Source organism: Cyclopterus lumpus, chromosome 8 (genome assembly GCF_009769545.1).
Source record: "Cyclopterus lumpus isolate fCycLum1 chromosome 8, fCycLum1.pri, whole genome shotgun sequence".
Lineage (NCBI taxonomy): Eukaryota > Metazoa > Chordata > Actinopteri > Perciformes > Cyclopteridae > Cyclopterus > Cyclopterus lumpus.
In genome coordinates, this window is record NC_046973.1 from 14618414 (window position 1) to 14641920 (window position 23507).

At 42.9% G+C, this 23507-nt stretch overlaps 1 protein-coding gene across 1 annotated transcript in view; it reads left to right on the forward strand.

The window, feature by feature from the left end:
- The window catches only part of ep300b (E1A binding protein p300 b), a 31580-nt gene that overhangs the window by 2273 nt on the left and 5800 nt on the right, over positions 1-23507 (forward strand). The window contains exons 2-29 of the mRNA XM_034539600.1: positions 772-1379; positions 2589-2765; positions 4400-4691; positions 5083-5196; positions 5355-5597; positions 5890-5995; positions 6099-6227; positions 6978-7116; positions 7267-7450; positions 7737-7814; positions 8753-8832; positions 9151-9297; positions 9747-10144; positions 10532-10694; positions 11020-11262; positions 11447-11642; positions 12272-12423; positions 14558-14797; positions 15905-15993; positions 17089-17169; positions 17679-17735; positions 17995-18072; positions 18649-18716; positions 19154-19304; positions 21208-21468; positions 21655-21820; positions 22187-22354; positions 22464-22625. Of these exons, the coding sequence (XP_034395491.1) occupies positions 772-1379; positions 2589-2765; positions 4400-4691; positions 5083-5196; positions 5355-5597; positions 5890-5995; positions 6099-6227; positions 6978-7116; positions 7267-7450; positions 7737-7814; positions 8753-8832; positions 9151-9297; positions 9747-10144; positions 10532-10694; positions 11020-11262; positions 11447-11642; positions 12272-12423; positions 14558-14797; positions 15905-15993; positions 17089-17169; positions 17679-17735; positions 17995-18072; positions 18649-18716; positions 19154-19304; positions 21208-21468; positions 21655-21820; positions 22187-22354; positions 22464-22625 (4970 nt within the window). The remainder of the gene's footprint in view (positions 1-771; positions 1380-2588; positions 2766-4399; positions 4692-5082; positions 5197-5354; positions 5598-5889; positions 5996-6098; positions 6228-6977; positions 7117-7266; positions 7451-7736; positions 7815-8752; positions 8833-9150; positions 9298-9746; positions 10145-10531; positions 10695-11019; positions 11263-11446; positions 11643-12271; positions 12424-14557; positions 14798-15904; positions 15994-17088; positions 17170-17678; positions 17736-17994; positions 18073-18648; positions 18717-19153; positions 19305-21207; positions 21469-21654; positions 21821-22186; positions 22355-22463; positions 22626-23507) is intronic.

Sequence of the window (23507 nt, forward strand, 5' to 3'; positions counted from 1 at the left end):
ATATGTATTGCATAAAATGTATTGCTTATAACACAAATATAGGTGGGCATACCACTGACTCCAACTGTGTCAGAAGATAAGTGAATGGGAATTTCAAGCTTGATAAATGTTTAACTTCCTACAGTATCTTCCTAATCAATGATGTAAAAAACACTGGCACAACACATCGACATATGTATACATTATTTAAGAGAAATTTAGCGAGATGTTGATACGCTAGAAGCCACAATTAATAACATCATCCATGTAGGTTATGTGACTGAAGGGACAACCACGGGCACTACCTATTTCTATATTATATTTGGTTTAACGGTCTACTCGAGAAAAAAACGATTTGGGATTTTAACGTATACTCTACTACTATTTTTTTAATCTGCGTCCCATTGCAGTGGATATGACTTCTGATAGCGGTTCTGTTTCGTGCTCTTGAAGCACATGATCGTAGATGGATCCAATGCACACACCTACCTAGGTACTGTAGTGTTTACTCCTGCGGCTTCTCACCCTCACCCTACCGAGTTCACTCTCCATGTTTGGCACCCCATCAAACCACAAACTGATGCCCAGGAGAGAAACCCAGACTGAGAGGGGAAGCTACTGCTGCACCGGCTGTCCAGCTTTGAGTTCCAGATTAATTCAAACTAATGTCAGCGTTGTACCACACTTGTCTTGGATAATTGTATTGTAGCTGTGTGAATTGTGAACCGTATCAACGTTTTTACTAGCTGATTCGCCAGCTGATTTTTTGGGGTTCTTTTCTTTCCTGCCTAGATTTTGGTTCGCTGTTTGACCTGGAACATGACCTCCCAGATGAGCTCATCAGTTCCTCAGACCTGGGTCTGACCAACGGAGGGGATGTCAGCCAACTCCATACCAGTCTGGGTGGACTCGGAGGAGGGCTTGGTTTGGGAGGCCAGGATGCAGCTACGAAACACAAACAGCTGTCTGAGCTCTTGCGTGCTGGAGCACCAGCACAGCAGGGTGGCCCTACTACCAACAGCACAGTACCCGGGGCCTCCATGGGGATGATGGGGGGTGTCAGTGTCTCCCCTGGTGGACCTCAAGGCATGCCCCCACAGGGCCAGCAGCAGCCACCTGGATTAATGCAGCAGGTTGGGATGGCTGGAGGGGTGGCAGCACTCAATCGGGCAGCTGCCATGATGGGTGCCCAGAAGGGCAACACTGGACAGCAGCAGCAAGGCCTGATGGGTGGCCAGGTGATGAATGGCTCACCAAGAATGGGTTACCCTGGCAGTGCAGGCATGGGTAACAGTAGTAATCTGTTGGCGGAAACCCTCCAGCAGCAGCAGGGCAGTCAGCAAATGGGACACGGGGGTCAGGCAGGGATGAGACCACAACAACCCGGAGCACTGAACAAGGTAAGCACCCTCAACCCAGCAGTGCCAGGTGTTGAGGATATGGTCAGTAGCAACAAAGTTATAGCAAATAATCAATTCTGGTATGTTAAAGATTTTGAAGTGAGGCTATGATGTTCTAAATGCCAGACTAAACAAAGTGTGTTTTTGGTGCCCTGCTGAATCCTACACTTGCATGTAGTTATCTTCAAATCTAAAACCACTCTCCTTCTTTGACATAAAACATGTGTGGTGAATTCAGTGTATTATATTATCATTTATAATTTAATATTTGGTCAGTATGTCATAGCTTTACCACGGCCACCTGAGAGTAGTTGGAACACACATCTAAGATTACTACTGAGATTTGCATGTTACAGCTTTATATGTATAATAATATAAGTTTGAAATTGCAGCAAAAATAAATAGCTGGCTATGTGATTAGCCTGGATGGAATTTCCTGAGTTTGGTTCAAGCAAAAACACTTGAGTGTGTTGTGGTTCAACTGTATTTTCAAGTTCAAAGGGCAGACATATATTTTCAGCCCAGAGTGGTGCTGTAGACTGAACTAGACCTGTAGTAGTTGCTTATGTGAGACTGCTGAAGATGAGTTCTCCAGAGCCGATGCAGGAGTGAGTGTGGTTATGTGTCAGACCCACAGCCGCATCACTGTTCGCTCTGTGGTTTTAATGGTTGACCACATTGCCACTCAATTTGTATTGTTCTTTGTTGAAATATGCATCAGTAAAGTGTTTGCATTATCCGCGTTCAATGCAGAGGAAACTATGCAGTTTAAGCAGAGTTGTTTTCTCAAAAATGGGGATGAACAGTTTCATTGCTCTTTATTAGTCATATAGGAACAATGAGCAAACCCCTTCACATTTGTGCTGTTGAAATAAAGAATAGTTTGGCCCAATATGGAAGTAGAAGAAAATAGAGTAGGCTGGATCTGAGACCATTTAGATATGTCTTTGGTATTGATTTCCCGTGGAGTGAGGCCAGGGACTGTGTGCGTGCGTGTGTGTGTCAAACTTAAAAAAAGTGGTTTCCCTCACAAAGTGGAACTGTCTGTGTCCAAAGTAATTTGATGCATATGTAGTTGTTTTTAAAGTCATGTAAGAAGAACATATTGTAATACTTCCCATATTTCTATCAGCCCTTGAAAAGTAATTGATGTAATCTCTAAACTATGAATTTCCTTCTCTTTCACTTTTCTCCACACCTGCTCCCTAGATGAGTATGATGGCCAATGCGGGCTCCTATGGTGGTCCGTACGGCCAGTCTGGCCAGGGGATCCCTGGAGCAGGGCTGGGCCCACAGCTCCAGAACAAAGCGGGCCTGCCCAACAATATGGCCTCCCAGTTCAGCATTGACAAGAAGGCACCACTAGGCCAAGGCATGCCTGGGATGGTAAGATGTGTTTGTTTTAGATCAGAACAGATGGATAAACTCTAGCCATCATAGAAGCCACTTAATTTAATGTAGATACAATTTGCAATTAATACTGAAGTCTCTCAAATAGTCTAAAAGTAGAATATCATTCCTTGTACGTCCTCACTGAAACCAGATCACAGTTTTAACTGTAGCATTTGTCTGGTCAGAAATGTGTTTTAAAAGCATTTTGTGTCCACTTCATTCATGTCATTGTAGTTTTCAGTAACTACTAAAGTCCCACTGAAATAAGAGTCCAGTTCTTGGGGAAATGATTAGTGCGGTGACGTCAAAAGCATAAAACCAACATTGAACAGAGCCCGACATATTTTTGTAACATTTTTGACGTGATTACAGTGATTGGCCAGGTGTGTTGAGGTGTAAAACCAGGCAGGATAGGAAGTTCTCTCTCAAAGTTGTTATGCCTAGACTTTGAGTGTGGCCTTCAGATGTAATCCGACAACATGCCATGCCCGCCTTGTCATGTAAACGCATGCAGGATAAAAAAAAAGAACATTTATATTGGCATTATTTGGCACGACACCGGGGCCTCAAAGCAAGTCGCTGTCCAAGTGAACATCCGCCGTTGCACCTGACGCCCCTTTTCTGAGTCTCAGACTGTTTCTTTTCGTTACAACTCGGTGAAGACCAGTGTATTCATTTGTGTTGAGTTCCTTATGTCACTACTCGCACTGATGCATTTGTATGAAATTCTTATTTTTACTGTTTCGTAACATGTTTGTGAATTAAACTTGTCCAAAAACGGAATGGAACAGGTAGCCAAAAGAGCAGCTTTGGGGCGTTGTTCATGCTTATGATCAAACCTCAGGAACGCTGACATATTCATGAGCTTGTGGCATTTATCAAATTGCAACAAGCGATTTATGACACATTTTACGCGATTAAGAAAGTTTGACTGACACCTCCAGTTTAGGATAAGATTTAGAAAATGTTTAGCATGTGGTTTCAAGGTGTTATTCTCACCTTAAGGGTTGTGGGATACTAAGAAGCGGGGTCAACCAAACATCCTCATCAGGTCTTTCCTTCAAAACAACAGCTTCTGAAATTAATAGTGATAAATTACCAACTTGTAGCCTAATAATGCACATGTTCTTACTTTTTGACAAACTCATAGTTGTCTCAAAGGGGAAGCAGCCCAGACTGAGTCTGTATGATCATTGACATGGTTGTCATGTGTGAGATTTTAGTAAAGATGTAGCTCAATTCAGCATTACAATGTTCTTACCTACCTCAGAGAAATGAACCCCTTTGATGTAAGATTAACCAAATGCCCCAGAACTTCAGTGTCAGATTGCTGTGTGTCACTGGAGGTTATTAACTTCCCTGTTTTGAGTCTGTAAACGGTGTAAGTGTCACTAAAAATGTTGCACAGTTTGTTTGTATGCTGATTGAAACTCTGTTATCAGCCATACATGCAACTGTGTTGACTTAATTTCACCCTGATGTTAGACTACGAGGTCTAGGAAAGATTGATCACTAAATTGATTTGTTAGCTGCCAAGCTGCAAATTGGCCATTGTAAGTGGTATAACACCTGCTCATTGCAGTCTTGTTAACATGTGTCAATGCTTCCTCTCTCCTCTCTGTCCCAAGCAGCCGGGAGGTGGTGTATCCGTCGGTGGAGGATCAGCAGCAGCAGCAGCGGGAGGCGCCCAGGTTGGGCTCAATTCCGTCGGGGCTGGTCCCGGCACAGCACCCCCTACAGCAGACCCAGAGAAACGGAAGCTGATACAACAGCAGTTGGTTCTTTTGCTCCACGCGCACAAGTGCCAGCGAAGGGAGCAGGCCAACGGGGAAGTGCGACAGTGCAACCTGCCACACTGCCGAACCATGAAGAACGTGCTCAACCACATGACTCATTGCCAGGCTGGCAAGTCCTGCCAGGGTGAGTCTGTTGAATTATGCTGATTGCTGGTTGTATGGTGTGTGTGGTTTGTATAATAAACACTAGGCAGTGTTTAACGTTGTCATTTTAACTTTTCTATTATTATTTGTTGTCGTATCAGAATGGGTTATTCTCTATGTAGCTGCCGGTTTTTCCGTCATCTGGATGTAGTGTTATTGACTCGTACAACGTTAGTTAGTCTCTGGCTTCCCTCTTTCCTCTTGACTTGGTTTTCCCCTTTTCTCTTATCCTTTTCTTGTCTCATTCATCTTCCTGCTTCACCCCGTCACAATTTCTCATTTCACTTGTTCTCCCTCTCTGTCCCTCGTCTCTCTTTTCCATGTCTCTTCCCCTTTCTCAAACTTCTCTGTTTCTGTCTCTTCTCACCCAGTGGCACACTGTGCCTCATCCAGACAGATCATCTCTCATTGGAAGAATTGCACACGACATGACTGTCCTGTATGCCTGCCACTGAAAAACGCTGGAGACAAGCGGAATCAGCAGTGTGAGTGTTTCTCACTCCGTCTGTGTGTCTATCTCTAAGTAGTAAATATGTCTTGTCTCTTATCATTGAATTATTGCACATCATCTACCATGAAATGTGTTCATCCTCACAGATGTTCATCCTCTGTTACCTCTTTCCCTCTTCCGTTCTCTTGACAGCTCTTGTTAACAGTGCAGGAGTCGGTTTGGTGAACTCTTTAGGTTCAGGGGTTCCTGGTGGACAGTCGAACACTCCAAACCTGAACCCTCCGAACCAGATTGACCCCAGCTCGATAGAGAGGGCCTACGCTGCATTAGGCCTCACTTACCAGGGCAACCAGATACCACAGCAGCCGTCACAGGCCAACATGTCCAACCAGGGGCTGCCAGGTCAGCCTGGGATGAGGAATCTGAACACTATGGGTTAGTTTGTATTGCCATTGTGCGCATCTCAAATGATATCGTAAACTACAAAGACAATCCATGGATGTTCATTCTTGATCTTGCGTGTGCAACAAAATATTCTCAAATCCAAGGTCTGCATATGGCTTCCTTGATGTATTCCAGCTGTACACCGACTCACGGTCAATTACTTTATTTCACTAACTGCCATGGAAGATTTTTGGTTTGAAGATGCATCTTGTGTTATTATTGACGGCATTTACCATCAACATTGTATCCTTGAAACTCTAACTACAGCTCTAACTCTTTCCAGGTGGAAACTCAATGGGAGTGAATGGTGGAGTTGGGGTGCAATCACCCAACCAGCAGTCCAGCCTACTGCCAAATGCCCTGTTGCACGGCAACATGAATGCACAGAGGTAGGACTGCTTTTCATTGGTCATAAGAAATAAGAAAGTCAAAATTGGTTATGTATCGGCTGACGTCTCACTTCTTCCCTTTCTCCCATTTTTTTTCCCCCAGTTTGATGAATGATGGTCTCGGGAGCCTGGGCTCTATGCCCACGGCAACTCCTCCTTCTGCTGCAGGCATGAGGAAGTCTTGGCATGAAGACATCACACAGGACCTCCGCAACCACCTTGTCCACAAGCTGTGAGTTTGCTGTGTCTTGCAGGGTCCCCAAGAAGTCTCACTATGGCCTAGAGCTAAAGAAATAAAATAGTGTAAATGTTAGATTAAAATTGGATTCAACTTTATTATCACTGCATATACAACACAAACTGAGACAAGGAAGTGCAGGTATGCTTCTAACCAGAAGTGCAAAAGGTAATTAATGTGTATTATATACAGAATAAAATTGATAATAAATAGAATGTGGTATAAATAGTGTGTGTGTGTGTGTGTGTGTGTGTGTGTGTGTGTGTGTGTGTGTGTGTGTGTGTGTGTGTGTGTGTGTGTGTGTGTGTGTGTGTGTGTGTGTGTGTGTGTGTGTGTGTGTGTGTGTGTGTGTGTGTGTGTGTGTGTGTGTGTGTGTGTGTGTGTGTGTGTGTGTGTGTGTGTGTGTGTGTGTGTGTGTGTGTGTGTGTGTGTGTGTGTGTGTGTGTGTGTGTGTGTGTGTGTGTGTGTGTGTGTGTGTGTGTGTGTGTGTGTTGAGCAGCATGAAACATGCAGCAGTTCCAGTGCAGGTATAAGTAAATATATATGTAGAGCAGGGTAGCACTAGAGATGCTAATGGTAAGAAATTATATATAGAATGAACAGCTCACGGTGTGGTCAGAATACGGTGCGTACACTATTGATCAGATACGTTCAGTATAGATGGTGGTATCGGATCATCTTCAGTGTTGGATGTCATTTGGGTGCCTCTTTCCTCAAGTTAATTGTACCTGTGTGTCCTTCTTGTTTGTGCATGTGTGAGAGTAGTGTGCAGGCCATCTTCCCCACTCCTGATCCAGCGGCCCTGAAGGACCGGCGGATGGAGAATCTGGTGGCCTACGCTCGAAAAGTAGAGGGAGACATGTACGAGTCTGCCAACAGTAGGGTAAGAAACAAATGCATGCAGAGTGGAGGAGAGCATTGTGGTATGACCATCAGTTTCCAGTAAAGGGATGAGGTAATAAAAGCATTTTTGCACTGTTGCAATGTATCCTCCTGTAACATCCTCTCTCGCTCGTGACGTTATCCTTTCTAGGCGGAATACTACCATCTGCTGGCAGAAAAGATCTACAAAATCCAAAAGGAGCTTGAGGAAAAGAGAAGGACACGGCTCCAGAAGCAGGGCATGATGCCCGGCCAACCTGGCATAGCCTCCCCAGGCCTCCCACAGGTGCCTCCCAGCATGGGACAGCCGCCCATGGTCCCTGGGCAAACCCTAAGTAAGTAAACGTGCTGTTTTTACCTCCCTCGCACCCATCTATGTGTACATAAACACATATTTACAGCTGGCATACAAATAATTGCTTAGCTTTTGTATCCGCCATGTTCATGTTGGCTGGCATGCATCTATATACATGATGCTAACGCCCATCATGGGGAAATGATCTGTTTTGAAAAATAGATCAAGCACATTTGTTTGCACCACTCTTTTTTTTCTCACCCGTTTAAACATCTTTTAGTTATTTCTGGCTTTTGTGATTCCTGTAACTCTTCTCACCCTGTCAGATGGTCCTCACGCCGATCCGTCCATGGGCCGACCAGCTGGACCCAATCAGATGGTCAACAGGATGCAGAACCCAGCAGGTACGTTCTAATTAGTGTAAATTACATTATTACAAAGGCAGCCGGACTTACAGAAATGTGTTTTAATTAATGAGGCCAGATTAAAGGTTGATACAAACACAAAATGATTAGTATAGTGTATTGGATGGCTTATGGGTTGCAGAGGAGTTGGCTTTAAAGCAATCCTAGTTGATAATTATGAGCACATAGACAAGGTGGAATGGAGATGACATTTCTGTCCATGAGATTTATGCTGCCACCCCAACACAATATAGGTGAATGGAACTGTGCAGGTTTTCAAAGCTTTCATAACTTGCATTTACAAATCTTGAGTAGCATCTTATATTTATCTTTGCAGTAAGTTTTTTATTTGATCTGCTTTCTACCGGGTAAACTGTTGACAGTGTGCTGTCATATGGTCATCCACACACCTTCATCCATGTGTAAACCAGGGCAGCCACATTTTCCAAAAGGTTTAAGACAAATTTGTCCCAAAATGTAATTTGTTTAATTGCTAATTTGTATGCACCCATGTTGCAGATCCTTAAATACATTATAGCTGCAGTAAACTGGATTTTGTGCCCCATTCCGTGTGAGACCTACTCACGAAATAACGGGAAACACTGATTGTGTTTATCCTATTTTCTATGAATGGTTACCGAAATGATGCACAAGCATTGGAGATGGGACACTGCTTGGCTGCAGTGAGTGCATGAACAGTTGTCAAGGGTAATGACAAGTGAAGACCTGTCTGACTGGCCATGTTTGTTTGTTTGCTAATGTTATTGTACAGCAGTTGCGTTTTAAAAAGCCTCCTCAAATTCCTTGAACTCTAAAAGATCAATACTGATTGAACATTATTTTTTCCCCGATGTTCAAACTGTAGTTTGACTTTTGAATAACATGTGACAGTCCTTACCTCTCATCTTTGACATATTTCCGTCCTCCTTTACTTCTAGGAATGAACCAGTTTGCTCAGATGGGGATGCAGTCAATGAGTCAGAGGTCTCCTCTTCCTCTGAATGCTCCAATGAATCAGGTTGGTATCACTGTCACCATCGCAAGCACAGATTACTTTGGGGTAATGGGAACTTTATGCTTGAAAGTCACAGATGACTCATGATGACTCGTAAAGGTTTAGCTGTTGTTCTCTTAAACGAGGCACTCTGGGTAATCTGGGCTGTGATCGGTATGGAGGAGGAAACGAAAGAAGAACCACATTTATATATTTAAGTTCACATTTCTTTTAAAATAATATTTAAAGGCCATGCCACAGTAAATGTAAACATATTTTATTGTACATCTTTATATGACATCATTTCAGCCAGCAAAGACTTAACACACCCCTTGTTGACAGATGGGTATGGGAGCAGCAAGGATGGGTCAGCCCAATGCCACGCAGTTGCAGAACCAGTACCTCCCTCCGGGCCAGTTTCCTGGATCCAGTCCTGGACGTGGCTCTGTCGGCACAAACCAGCCAGGAGTACAGACTGCTGTGCCACTGGTAAGTGACAGTACCTTGTAACATAAAGATGAATTTGATTGCAAAGGGGAACTTTAAAGCAGATAAAGAATGGGATGTAATGGAATTCAAACATGGGCAGAAACCCTGAGCAGCTTTATGGGAATTCATAGATAGTTCAGTCAATTAGACAGTATTCATCACTGTCTTCAGGATTTTGGCACATAATTCATGAGCACTGTGAGAGATGGATCACAGTTCTTGGTTTGGCTTTATCTCAAAGTTTTAAGACCGATTATTTGTGCTTCCATAATTAATTAATTAATTTTATAGCTTTCAAATAAACAGATTGGAAATGGAAGGGTTGTGACACCAGAGTTGTGTACCTAACCTATAGTTGGTCAAACACATGTTGCTCCTCATTGTTTCTTCCATACACTATCTAAAGTTTCTAGAAGAAAGTTCTAATCTCTGTGTCCTGTCCTCTGTAGCAGAACCAGATGTCAACGCCACCTTCGCTCCCAGCCAGCAGCCCTGCAGCACAGTCTGCCTCTTCTGCTCCAGGCTCTGCTACCCCTGTCGGCCCCATGGGGTCTGGAAGTGCCAGTGGTGCTGGGTCTCTACCCAACTTGCCTCCATCCTCGACCCCCACCCAGCCCAACTCCTACCCTCACTGCCCACCCATACGAACAAACTCCCCTTCACCGGCGCGCAGCTTAACGCCTCAACCGCATCAAACACCCCCAACGTTACCTCGATCTCAGACCCCACAGCCACAGACTCCCAGTACACAGCTGCCCCTTCAGCAACACCAACAACAACAGCAACAGCAGCAGCAGCAGCAACACCAACAGCAGCAGCAGCAGCAGCAACAACAACACCAACAGCAGCAGCAGCAGCAGCAACAACAACACCAACAGCAGCAGCAACAACAACACCAACAGCAGCAACACCAACAGCAGCAACACCAACAACAGCAGCAGCAACACCAACAACAGCTGCAGCAACAACACCAACAGCAGCTGCAACAAAAACAACAACAATTACAGCTGCTACAGCAGCAACAAGTGTCACAACAGCAGCAACAAGCGTCACAACAAGCGGCACAACAGCAGCAACAAGCGGCACAACAGCAGCAACAAGCGGCACAACAAGCGTCGCAACAGCAGCAACAAGCGTCGCAACAGCAGCAACAAGCGTCGCAACAGCAGCAACAAACGTCGCAACAAGCATCACAACAGCAGCAACAAGCATCACAACAGCAGCAACAAGTGTCACAACAGCAGCAGCCATCGGGGCAGGCGGTGAACTCTGAGAAGACCATTCAGCCTCCACAGCAGACGCTTGGCAGTTCGGCCTCCTCAGGCCCCCAGGGAGGTCAAGCTTCTTCGGTGCCTACCCAGAATGCTCATGTGCCATTGCAGCGGCCGCAGACCCCAGTGAGTATATCACCCTTCTTAACCCACTTTTGAGCCTTATTCAGAGATGCTCTTGGCTTCCTGCTCTACATGCAAGTCTAGTTTTACTCTTACTCACAGGGAATAAGGAAACGCAAAATATTTCATGGAAAATTAGGGAAAGTTTATGCTTTAAAACACGTCTGGGCTTCAAACTACAATTTCTTTAATAATAAAATTAGTTTGAGAAAGAATTGGATGATCAAAAAGTCCTTTTTTAAATTTGATTATAAAATAACCAAAAATGAATGTGTCCATTTTAACTTGCCTTTTTCTAAACCACTCCATCTCTGTCTTTTTGCCACAGCTATCTCCGAAGCCTTCTCTGACAGCAGACGGTCAGGTGTCCTCTCCAGGCTCGGTCAGCAGCAGTGCCAATCCCAGCTCCCAGCTCACTTTGGCGGACGGCCCTGCTCCCAGCCAGGAAGACGTCAAAATGGAGGTGAAGAAGGAGGAAGAGGAGGACGATGAAGGGGCCGACACTGAAGGAGAGGGCAAGGGGAAGATGGGCAAGGGTCAGCATGACGTGAAGACGGAGGAGAAACCAGAGGTAAGATTGTCCTACTCGACTCACTGACCCTCTTATCTTGATGTCTCAGAATCCTGGTAAAGTCTTAAACTGTCTGAAAGGATGTCTTAATTCCAGGCCTAACGAGATGTCTTTATATTCAGATTTATAAGAATCCCATAAATACAGAAATCCTCGTACTGACGCATGCATCTTTATCTCTCAGATAAAGAAAGAGAAGCCATCAGGAGATGGGTGTAAAGGTGAGCCCATGGATACGTCTTCATTCTCGGTGTCGTCGTCAGTAGCAACAGGTGAAGACAAGAAGCCTGAGGTGAAGAAAGAGCCCAAAGAGGAAGAGGAGGGGTCAGGGTCAACTTCCAACAGCGGCTCCCCAGCCAGCGCTCAGAGCAAGAAGAAAAGTAAGTTTGGAACTGCACGCTGTCGTGGGTTTTAACATCGTTCATTACCTGAACATCAGAGGGTGAGTAGCCAAAAGGTGTAATCAAGTAAAAGTACTAACTCATTATCCAATAGCAAGCCAACTTGACTGTTGACATTTCAGGCAACGGAGAGCTAAAAATGGAGGAAGCTATCACAGCTTATTAATTGAATTAAACCACATCTGTCGGGAGTTGAAACTTCTCCACAAAAGAGTCCAATCGTGCAGAAAGTACAAATGCATCTTTACTGTGTTTACTATCAAACTATTTAAACGTTAATGTCCTCTCTTCGATGACTATTGATTTAAAATTGTGACTGAACACAATTCCTGGGTGAACTAAACCGAACAGCAGAGAGAATATAGATAACAGCTTTTGTGAGACTGACACAACTACTTCATACTGGTGGTCTCTCTGTGCGATGTGTGCAATGGCCGTCGTTCAACGGGCGACATGACGTGTGGTCAGTGGAGTTTCACCGCAAGCCGTTAATGCAAATGAGGCCTCTTTTGTAATGTGTTCCCCTGGGTCGTCTTTCCTCCCATTTACCTTCCGTCTCTAAAACTCTTTCATTCCTCATTTGTTTTTCTCGCTCCCATCTTTTCCAGTCTTTAAGCCGGAGGAGCTGCGTCAGGCTCTGATGCCCACCCTGGAAGCTTTGTACCGGCAGGACCCTGAGTCCCTTCCCTTCCGTCAGCCGGTGGACCCCCAGTTACTGGGAATACCCGTACGTATTCGAACTAGTAACAAAACTAACCTGGTAAGGGACTGCACTGGCTGCCATTTTGCTTCAACTCCTCTGAAAACGTAGCTTTTTATTTTGTTTTCCTTTTTCATCTTTTATATTTTGTCTCTTTTTTTCATAGTTTCCATATTTATTGTATTTATTTTATACATCTGCTTCCAGTTTCTTTCATCCTTTAGTTGATTTTTCTCCCATTGCATGTCAGAAGTTAAGTAAATGAGATTGGTGAAAAGTGTTTGTGTGTGTGTTCTCTTTTCTCTCTTTTTTAAAATAATTTTTTTTAGACTTGTCATTTGTAAATCAAAGCAATGACTCTTATGAACATTTGCCTTTTACTTTGATGAGACTGAAGTGAAGGCAAAAAGTTATCGATTTAAAACAACATTCTTTGTCATTGATGTACTTTTTAAATTGATTTGTAGACCCCCAAAAATATTCTAAAGAACAGATACAGTATTACATGACCCAAGCATCCATCAGAGCGATGACTTGCTTTTTGTCTTTCATAATACTCCAAATACAACAAGGAGACAATAGTTGATGTCATCAGTTAGCATTTTACTGAGCAAAGTCCAAAGGAAGGACGTAAATTGCTTTACGCTCCAACAACAGTTCATGAGCCAATTGCTTTCATTTCTCACTTTAATTTGTTTGACTTTTTGACCATCAAATTTTAGGTTTTCATTTGAAATCATGATTATTTTTTTTATTTTTTTCATCCCAGTGTTCCATTGCTAGCTTTCTAGTTCAGTTCCTCACCAGTAGTAGTGTGTCGGTGTTCAGGCGGGCAGTGTGTAGAGGTGGGACAATACCTTTTACCATCATTGAATTCAAATTAGAGGGGGGAAAGGGTACTTAATTCAGTCTATGACTCTGTATGTACTTGCATACAGTTAAAATCATTATTGTACTGAAAACGGAGGGAAAATAATGCCCTTTTTTAGAGCAGTGATGCGCTAGCACCAGGCTATTGGCTCACCTCTCTACAGGATCCTCCACAGTCAAGTGATGCAACTTTCCACCGTTGTTCAATTAAGGAACACCATTTTTAGATACCCACTCAGCCACACAAAGAAAATGTGAGTTTCTCACACACTGGTTGGTTTTTTAAACACTGCAGTGTGGTGATATTCATGTGGTTGTAGGTCTATATTGTAATATGCATCACTTGTTTGTGAATGCGAGTGGTTTCATTCAGAGAACAAGGGTCTGTTTCCTAACTGCTGTTGCCATGATAACACTGAGATGGACCGTGCTCTTTTGAAAGTCGCACCTCCTTAATTTGTTTGGTTGAATCACCAAAAAGCCTTTCTTTTCCACAACCTGTTTTCTGCTCCCCTCTCAAACTTTTTTTAGTTTGAGAAGAAGCAGAGTTCAGGCGGCAGGAAAAGGGAAACAACTTGGAGACTCATCTGTCCCTCTTACATTTGCTTCCCCTCAGCACTGTTGGCTTTAACTCTGCCATCATATTGCCACTCATGCTGTTGGCATTGTTAATGCCAACCACTATGTTGCTAAAAAACAAACAGTAAATCTCTGTCTGCCTGTTACTGTTGCCAGTTGCCACTGCTCTGTTCTTCTTGGTTTTGCACCCTAATTGCTTTCTGGGCCTGAAAGCTTTGTTTGCTTTCAGCGGAGCACCATTACACCAGCTGTTGGATAGTGTTACTTTCACACACAAATTGATATATAATGATTTTCAGAAGTTTTCAATTGCAACATGACATGTAAAATATAGAATCTCATCTTCAGCTATTTTTTTGGAGCGGCAGAGGATCGGACAGACTTGTGGCGGTCACCCGGTCCCTGTTCGCAGTACAGATAGGGACTTTTAATTGTAGGGTGCAAAGCAGAGAGCTGGAGGGCAGAAGTTGTCATGTCTCTCTGTTTGCACGTGAACCTTCTTCTCTGCAGCGCTCAACAACATTGTCCCCCTGCACCCTCTTCTCTCCCTACTCTGGTCCCACCTGGTTGACTGCGACGCCTTCGTCACACCTTCACCTGATGACCACAACGTTGATGATGATGATCATACTCTTCTTCCCCATCTCTCTCACCTTGGTCCCTCGAATGTCTAAACCCTCCGACCATCTCTCTGCGCTCTCCTCTGAACCTTTTCAACGTTACCTCGGCGCCCCTCCTTAATCAGGACTACTTTGACATTGTGAAGAACCCCATGGACCTGTCGACCATCAAGCGGAAGCTGGACACAGGACAATACCAAGAGCCTTGGCAGTATGTCGAGGATATCTGGCTGATGTTCAACAATGCCTGGCTGTACAACCGCAAGACGTCCCGCGTCTACAAGTACTGCTCCAAGCTGGCTGAGGTGTTCGAGTCGGAGATCGATCCCGTCATGCAGGGCCTGGGATACTGTTGTGGAAGGAAGGTGAGGCAGGAGTGTGTGGTGCCCTTTTCACTTCACTTGTCTTTAGCTGTGTGTGTGTGTGTGTGTGTGTGTGTGTGTGTGTGTGTGTGTGTGTGTGTGTGTGTGTGTGTGTGTGTGTGTGTGTGTGTGTGTGTGTGTGTGTGTGTGTGTGTGTGTGTGTGTGTGTGTGTGTGTGTGTGTGTGTGTGTGTGTGTGTGTGTGTGTGTGTGTGTGTGTGTGTGTGTGTGTGTGTGTGTGTGTGTGTGTGTGTGTGTGTGTGTGTGTGTGTGTGTGTGTGTGTGTGTGTGTGTGTGTGTGTGTGTGTGTGTGTGTGTGTGTGTGTGTGTGTGTGTGTGTGTATTTTAGGGGGCCTATGTGTCCGAGTCTCTTGAGTTTGCAGTGGTTGCCTGGCAACAGCTCCTAGCGAAAAAATAGATGAGACAAAACAAGATATAAAATATGTAAATTAGTGAGTTTTAGATTTTGTTACCTTTGGGCAGAACCAGACGAGCTCCTTCTCTTTCACACATAGTCTGTTTCTGAAACGTTCATTGCAATGTTCCTAAACATTTCCCAACCAATCACAAGACTCCTCTGATGACTTATTTGAATCCATGAATTGTTTTAGCATTTATGCCAATGCTATCTGGCCTTACCCCTTCTTCTTTGGTTTAGTTTAATGGCTGTTGGCATCTATAAGTGTGGCGTTACCGCCATCTACTGGACTCTCCCATCATCATCATCATATGTGAAAAGGTGCAAGATGGGAATGTTCCTTAATGTAGTGAATGGTCAACATCACCAGCGCTGTCTAAAAGGTTATCCCAGTAAATTACAGAGAACTATTTTAACTTTATTTTCCAGTATTTATGCTAAGCTAATCAGCTGCTGGCTGTAGCCTTATTAACGGACACTTCCGAGAGTGGTATGGAGTTTCTCATTGACAGTAACTCTCCGCTAGAAAGTAAGATTAGGGTAATATTTAGGTGAGGTGGGACCACATAATTTAGTCCCAGAAGTCATAAAACAAATGTGTGTGTGTGTGTGTGTGTGTGGTAGTGTGTGTTTCCACTGTAACAAATCTGAAAACAACTCTTTTTTTTTTTTTTTCCTTTTTTATTATTGCAGTTTGAGTTTTCCCCCCAAACTCTATGCTGCTATGGAAAACAATTATGCACCATCCAACGTGACGCTGCTTATTTTAGCTACCAGAACAGGTAAGGGCTTTCGGCACATTGGAACACAAGTGCATACACTCTTCAGAAAGTATTATGGACATTCAGGCATTTTGCTGTCGAAAAAGCAGCCAGTGAGATCAGCTTGTTATGTGTTTTGTTGAATTTTGTGCATTGATTATATTTCCTATATGCAATCAGTGCAATCACAGAAGCGTTTTAATTTGGCTACAAATGGTTACCCTGGCACCATCTTCATAGTTCACCGTTTTGATTTTCATTATGTTGTCATTCATAGAGTGGGCTACTGTCTTCAGCAGTTATTCTTTATTTATTGCACCATTGTTTCCCACCGAGTAAATTTACATGCACAACACACGACTGCTTGCAATTTCTGATAGACATTCATAAATGAATAGGGGAGGTGTTCCCCATCAGAAGACAGGTTCCCACTTTATAAATGAACTAAAAGGATGATGGGTCTCTGTTGCTTTACCATTAATCTTTTCCTCATCCACCCTTTCATGTTCGGAGACTCATATCCCCACCCACTCCCCCCTCTCCCCCCCCCCCCCCCCCCCCTCTCCTCCTCCTCCTCCTCAGCTCCTAGTGGTCTCTCATGTTGCTGTAATGTTGTTGTTTACCACTGGACGTCTGATGCTAATCTTTGCTTTGCCTTGGCTCTCTGTCCTCTGTTGGTTGTTGTTCACATCCTGTCCAACCCTCCCTCCTCCATGCCCCCCCCTCCCTCTCTGGCCCCTCCATTGTCTCCGTCTGACCTGTGACGATTTATTTCACGCTTTTTTAAAATATTCATTTTGACCTCCCTTCTCCCGTTCTCTCCCTCCTTTTTTAACGCTTGTGATGTCTGCATTGGCCTGTTTTGGTGTGACCAATCATCCACTCCAAAATTTACACGCAAAATCAAAACACCCGCCCACACAAAAACCCTGCATCACGATTGGCTGCTTCCTCCTGGCGACGACCTACCTTGCCCTCTGCCTCCTCCTGTGTGTCCGCCCCCTGGCCTGTCCTGCCCTGCCCTGATTGGCGGCTGCTTCTTCGTGCCCTCTCTGTGATTGGCTGTGCTGATGACGAACGGTGTAGTTCACCAAAATATGGGCTTCTTGCTGACAGGTACCACTTCTGTGAGAAGTGTTTCAACGAAATCCAGAACGAGAGCGTTTCCTTGGGGGACGACCCCTCCCAGCCTCAGACGTGAGTAGCATCACACTCCTGCTTTCCCCTCTCACACTCACACGCGCACACACACACACACACACAAACACACACACACACTGCAGACAAAGCGCTCCCATCTCCCATCAACACTTAGAAGTTGTCAAGTAATGCTTGTCCAGATGTTATGTAAGTCTGGTATTAGAAGGATCAAAGATTGAATATACCAGCTTTTATTTAAAAAAAAAATTGTTGGGATATCAAACTCCCAAAGAAGCTCTTGGTTGATTTCATCTTAGTTTATGTCTTTCAGTATTTTACATCACCTTGTCATAGTAACCATGTTTTTAAAACACAAGACAATTTATATCTCTTATGTTGGGGCTGGAAATAATAATCGGTACACAATATGTAGCATATTTATTATTATCAATTTCTACATGAATTTTCTGACTTGAGGATATTGGATTCTGCACACAGCCTGCAGTGTACAGAGAATGACCTTCTTGTGACTGTTGCAGTGGTTTGTTTTCTGATATTTCCCACAGGTCCATCAACAAAGACCAGTTTCAACGAAAGAAGAACGACACACTCGACCCCGAGTTGTATGTTCCCCTTTTAACTCATTAACTCATTTAGAATTAATTTGCACCATCTCTCTTATGCTGTAATATTTTATTTACTTAGTTTTATTTGAGTAATTTTAAATGGTGCTTGCATATAGATAATAGCAAATGTGATTAAGTAATTATTATATCTGAGTTAAGGTCAAAAGAACAAACAGGATATTTCCATATTATGTGACGTGTTGCCATTTAAACTTTGGTCATTGTGTCTGTCTTTTGTCTCTTGTCCTCTCTACAGACTCGTGGAATGTATTGACTGCGGTCGTAAAATGCACCAGATCTGTGTCCTGCATCATGATACCATATGGCCGTTGGGGTGAGCCAGCTATCATACATTCTGTTACGTGACTGGGTCTGAAAAAGTAAAATAAGCCTTTTGTTTGTTTGTCTTGAAAATCTTGTCCAAAACATAAATAAAGATGCTGGAAAAGTACAGCCGGTGACTCCTAAAACACATATGAATACAAGTTTTCATGTTGCTGTAGACGTGCTGTTTTAAAGCAAATTGTTAGTATTTTGACACTGACAATTTTGTTTGATGTGTGTGTGTGTATGTATGTATATATATATATTATATATATATATATATATGTATATATGTGTATATATATACACACATACATATACATATATATATATATATATATATATATGTATATGTATGTGTGTATATATATATATATATATATATATATATATATATATATATATATATATATATATATTTTGTTACACAGTATAGGTCAAACCCTTAATGTAGTATTATATATATATATGAAAGGAAGACTGGCATTTCTTGATTAAAGAAACTTAATCACTGTCTTTGTGGTGACAGGACTGATGGTAACCTACTAATTTAATGATTTACTATCTGCTTTCTTACTAACCACAGCTTCGCATGTGACAACTGCCTCAAAAAGGCTAACAAGACGCGGAAAGAGAACAAATACGCATCCAAAAGTAAGTGGAGTAACGCGGATCTACTGGCTCATTCCATGTCCGTATTTTACTTTCAGACTTTGTCATTGTTTTCTTTTTGTTTTATTACCAACACTTCAAATACATAAGTCTTGCCAGGCAACCAGCAGAGACTCCATGAAGTTACTGGTCGAGAAATGGTTTGGTCATAATTTTGTCCAGGTTATCCTAAAAAGCTACAACAAAATGTTAATTAATACACTTTAAAGGGGCTGGTTGGTTTTTAATCCTGCTTTTAAACTCTTTTAGCATATAGTCAGACACATATTCTGTCGCTCAGCTGTTGAAAACCCTCTGTTTGAGAAGTTCATGGTGGAGATGGTGATAAAATGACCATGTTTAGTGTAACACTGTCTGTTTCCTGCCTTCTCTGTATTCCACCGTTCTTTACTCATACTTGTTACTCTTTTTTTTTGCAGGACTTCCTCACACCAAGTTGGGGTGCTATTTGGAGACACGAGTGAACGATTACATCAAGCGGCATAACCTCCCTGAGTCTGGTGACGTCACCATCCGTGTGGTCCATGTGTCGGACAAGGTAGTCGAGGTCAAGCCAGGCATGAAGTCCAGGTAGAATTAATTTGATTGAATTTTATATACATAAATATATATATATATATAAACCAGAAGAAATGCAAGGTTTTTGTTAGGTATTGTTTTACAGTTTAGGGAAATAATATGGTCAATCACAGTCTGTCTAAATGAAAGAATCATTGGCGCTAACACAATCACACCACACCAAATTCTGTTTTAAAATCTACTATTTCAAATACTTATCAGGTACTTTTATTAATATTGATTCAGTCACATTTGGAAATTCACAAGAACCACTCTTCATGGTGGCATAATTTAGGTCCACCACACAGCACTTTTGTAAAAGGAAAATGCATAAAGCCGATACGCCTGTTGCTACCATTTTTTTATTTCTTCCAAAACACGGGTGAAGAGCACAAGGAGCAAATGCCAGGAATTGAGTTTTCATAAACCCCAAATTATGAATGATGTGTTAGCTGCATACCAAATTAATCAGAGCTAAATTACCATATGACCGATTGCTAAGCAAGCATTTAAAAGGTAAATCTTAAATGTTCACTATTAACCCCGTTTGTAACCGGTTGGCTACTGACGCTCCACTGTCCTGCAGACACTTGACTCAAGTTGCAGTTTACGGCGCTGCGCTGCTGCAGAATGACTATATGGGAAACACAAGTGGATATTTGGTGTTATTTTTAGCATTTAAAAAAAAAAGTTTTTTTTTGGGCTGTACAATTATTGGGGTACCCATCATGGTTAAACAAGCCGTACAACACACAGCAAGGACTTTGTTGTTCAAACCATCTTCTATTTACTACATTGAAATTGAGATGACTTGCATAGCAGTGTAGGAGGGACAAAAGGCCCAATCAGTCACACAAACAGGTGCTAGTGAGTCCCACAGCGGGTCAGACACCGTGCTGACGTTAGTTTGATAATCACACGTTAAACACATGTTTAGAACCGGCGTCTAGCTAAAGTTAGTTCGCAGTTTGTACCGACCGGCTGGATTTGAATCGTTGATGTCTTTGCTCAAACGTGGGAAGGGTGTGAGGGGCGGCATCTCCGCAGGACCAGTTTCCAAGCCAAGGTCTCACTCAACGCAAAAACAAATGCATATGGTGGTTGTTGCTAGGCAACAGCTGGCTGGCTATGTTGCACAGTAGAACAGTTAACGTGCAAGTCTGTAACAAGTATCTCAATGCAGTGTTTGTTTACTGAAATGTGGGAAATATTGTAAACACTTGTAAATGCACATTCGCAGCAGGTTTTTATTTCAGAGGCAACTAACTTATTCAGTGCAACAGCCCACTGAGTTACAGCAATGCAATAATGCTTGTATTTAATTATTTTTTAAATGAATGTCGAACCTTGCGGTGTATTAATGGCGACCCGAGAACGTCCTGTGTCGAACTCAGCGATTTAAAAAAACAAAACAAAAAAAAAATTAATTATTTATTTTTATCGCGATTGCTTCACTTCCGGGGACAATCGGCCCGCTCCGAACTGGCTCGCCTCTGCGAGCAGCAATACAGCGAGCCAAGCAAACGACCCATTGCAAACAGGCACTGCACCAGTTCCACACTAATTTGCCAGATCCATTCTGTGGTTTGGGACAGAGTTATGGTGGATATGTGTGCAGCACGTTCAGTCAATATCCTTGTATTGTGATGAGTTAAAAATTCCAGTTACTGGTTACAATCTTGCATCTCATCTGTTACCATTTGGAACCAAATATTACACTCCATTCAACACGACAGCTCCATTCAAGTGGTCATTGTCTGTCGTAACCGCCTCTCCTCCCCATGTGATGTAGTTTTATCTGCCAGTTCAGAAGATTAAACATTATGGTAAAGACACAGTAGGAAAGAGTTGTTGATGACATTTCTTGGATTTTATCGCAGTTTTCCTCACCATGGCTGTTTTTTGCCTCCTCCAGGTTTGTTGACAGTGGAGAGATGTCTGCGTCCTTCCCATACAGGATGAAAGCCCTGTTTGCATTTGAGGATGTCGACGGAGCGGATGTGTGTTTTTTCGGCATGCACGTTCAAGAGTACGGCTCAGACTGCCCGCCCCCCAATCAAAGACGAGTGTACATCTCTTACCTGGACAGCGTGCACTTCTTCCAACCTCGACTCATCAGAACTGGCGTCTACCACGAGATCCTAATAGGCTACCTGGAGTATGTCAGAAGGCAGGGGTAAGAGAAAAGTCGCAACCGTCTCAAACATAATGCAAAGGCCCCAACTGAGCAGCTATAATCAGTTATGGGATTTCTCTAAATTACCATTTTAGCTGTAAAGCTACACAGGGTTTTAAATATATGCTAAAGGGAAATGATTCACTTTTGTTCTAATGAATACGACGGCATGTCTCCCTGTGTCAGGTATACAACAGGTCATATCTGGGCCTGTCCACCCAGTGAAGGGGATGATTACATCTTCCATTGTCACCCAGCGGACCAGAAGATCCCCAAGCCAAAGCGGCTGCAGGAATGGTACAAGAAGATGCTGGACAGGGCTGTTGCGGAGCGCATCGTCCACGATTACAAGGTGAGACAAGATTTCCAGTTAGTTATTGTACCAACAATGAGTCACACCCCGAGACATTGACTTCTCATTCTGCAAATACTCTATTCTTTTAGAAAGATATTCCCACCACAAGTCCACTTTACAAGGTGTTTCTGGAGCTTCTGATTGCATGTAGATGTTATAATTTCTTCTTTCATCTAGTGATGAATAACGTGTGATATGATCAAAAGACCTTGAACAGCTACTAAACGGAACGCATGGTGGCTTTCTATGGTCAACAATAAACTTTGAACCTTAAAAGGATGTTTGGTTGTTTCACTGAAAAGGTTAATAAGGACATTTAAAAGGCTCTACAAGCACTTGAACACATGTCTCTTTGTCCCTCAGGATGTCTTCAAGCAGGCTACAGAGGACCGTCTGACCAGTGCCAAGGAGCTGCCGTACTTTGAGGGCGACTTCTGGCCCAACGTACTAGAGGAGAGCATCAAGGAGCTGGAGCAGGAAGAGGAGGAGAGGAAGAGGGAGGAGAACAGTACCTCCAATGAGAGCACAGATGTGAGTAGAGTAAGAGTCCTCATCTTATCTTTTACTTCCAGGTTCTTTTTTGTTCACAACATATTGATAACAGCGCTTTGTGTTGAAACTGACATTCAAACTTTTCCAGGTCACAAAAGGAGACAGCAAGAATGCCAAAAAGAAGAACAATAAAAAGACGAGTAAGAACAAGAGCAGCATGAGCAGAGCCAATAAGAAGAAACCCGGGATGCCCAATGTTTGCAATGACCTTTCCCAGAAACTCTACGCCACCATGGAGAAACATAAGGAGGTATGAAAGGTTTTAGGAATAGCTGCTTACACTCTTTTTGGATTGTGGCATGGTCATAAGAACATTATGCGTTATCACATTGACTTCCACTCCGTGAATGTAGATAATTGAAATCCTGCTATTTAGCGACTGTCGCTGCTGCAGCTCTGTTGCATTTGAGAGCAGGTACAGCTTATACTATGGCAACAACTGTACTTTGTAAAGCATCCTTTACTGACCGCAGACAAATCATTAATTCATCTATAGTTTTAAATGAACAATGAATCACATGACTACTTGTATGTGAAAGGTGTCTCATGGGGACGAACCCACATAAGTTTCACCAGCTCTTTTTCTCAGCTCTACACAGTTTCACCCCCTTTCAGCTCCTTGTTTTGGTCTTATAGCTCATTACTTGCATATGTTCTCAACATCGGCAGGCAGTCAACATGGATGTAAAGAAAAACAAAATACATTAGACAGGTTTTATTTGACCTCATACACACAATGTGTTTTGGTAAGAAACACTGAATGGACTCATTACTTGTTAGTTTCCAAGAAAACTCCACCAAGTGCCTTTTTACCTAAAAACACCAATGGTGTGAACATTTATTAAAATAGTCAAATTTATAGAACTTGTTTAACGTTGCCTGTTAATGACTCCTGAGTCCTTTGTCCTGACACAAAACGCACTGTTTCTAATTGCTCTTGACAAATACACATCAAATATATTGATCTATTCTGTTTATATTTTGACATGACTTTGATTTGGCCTTAAACTAAAACCCACAGTAACCAAAAGTGTATATTTAAGAGACACTTAACTGCATTAAACAAGAAAAGACAATTATATATTAATGCATTAGAAGTGAGAATAAAGGAATCTACTGGTATACAATAGTC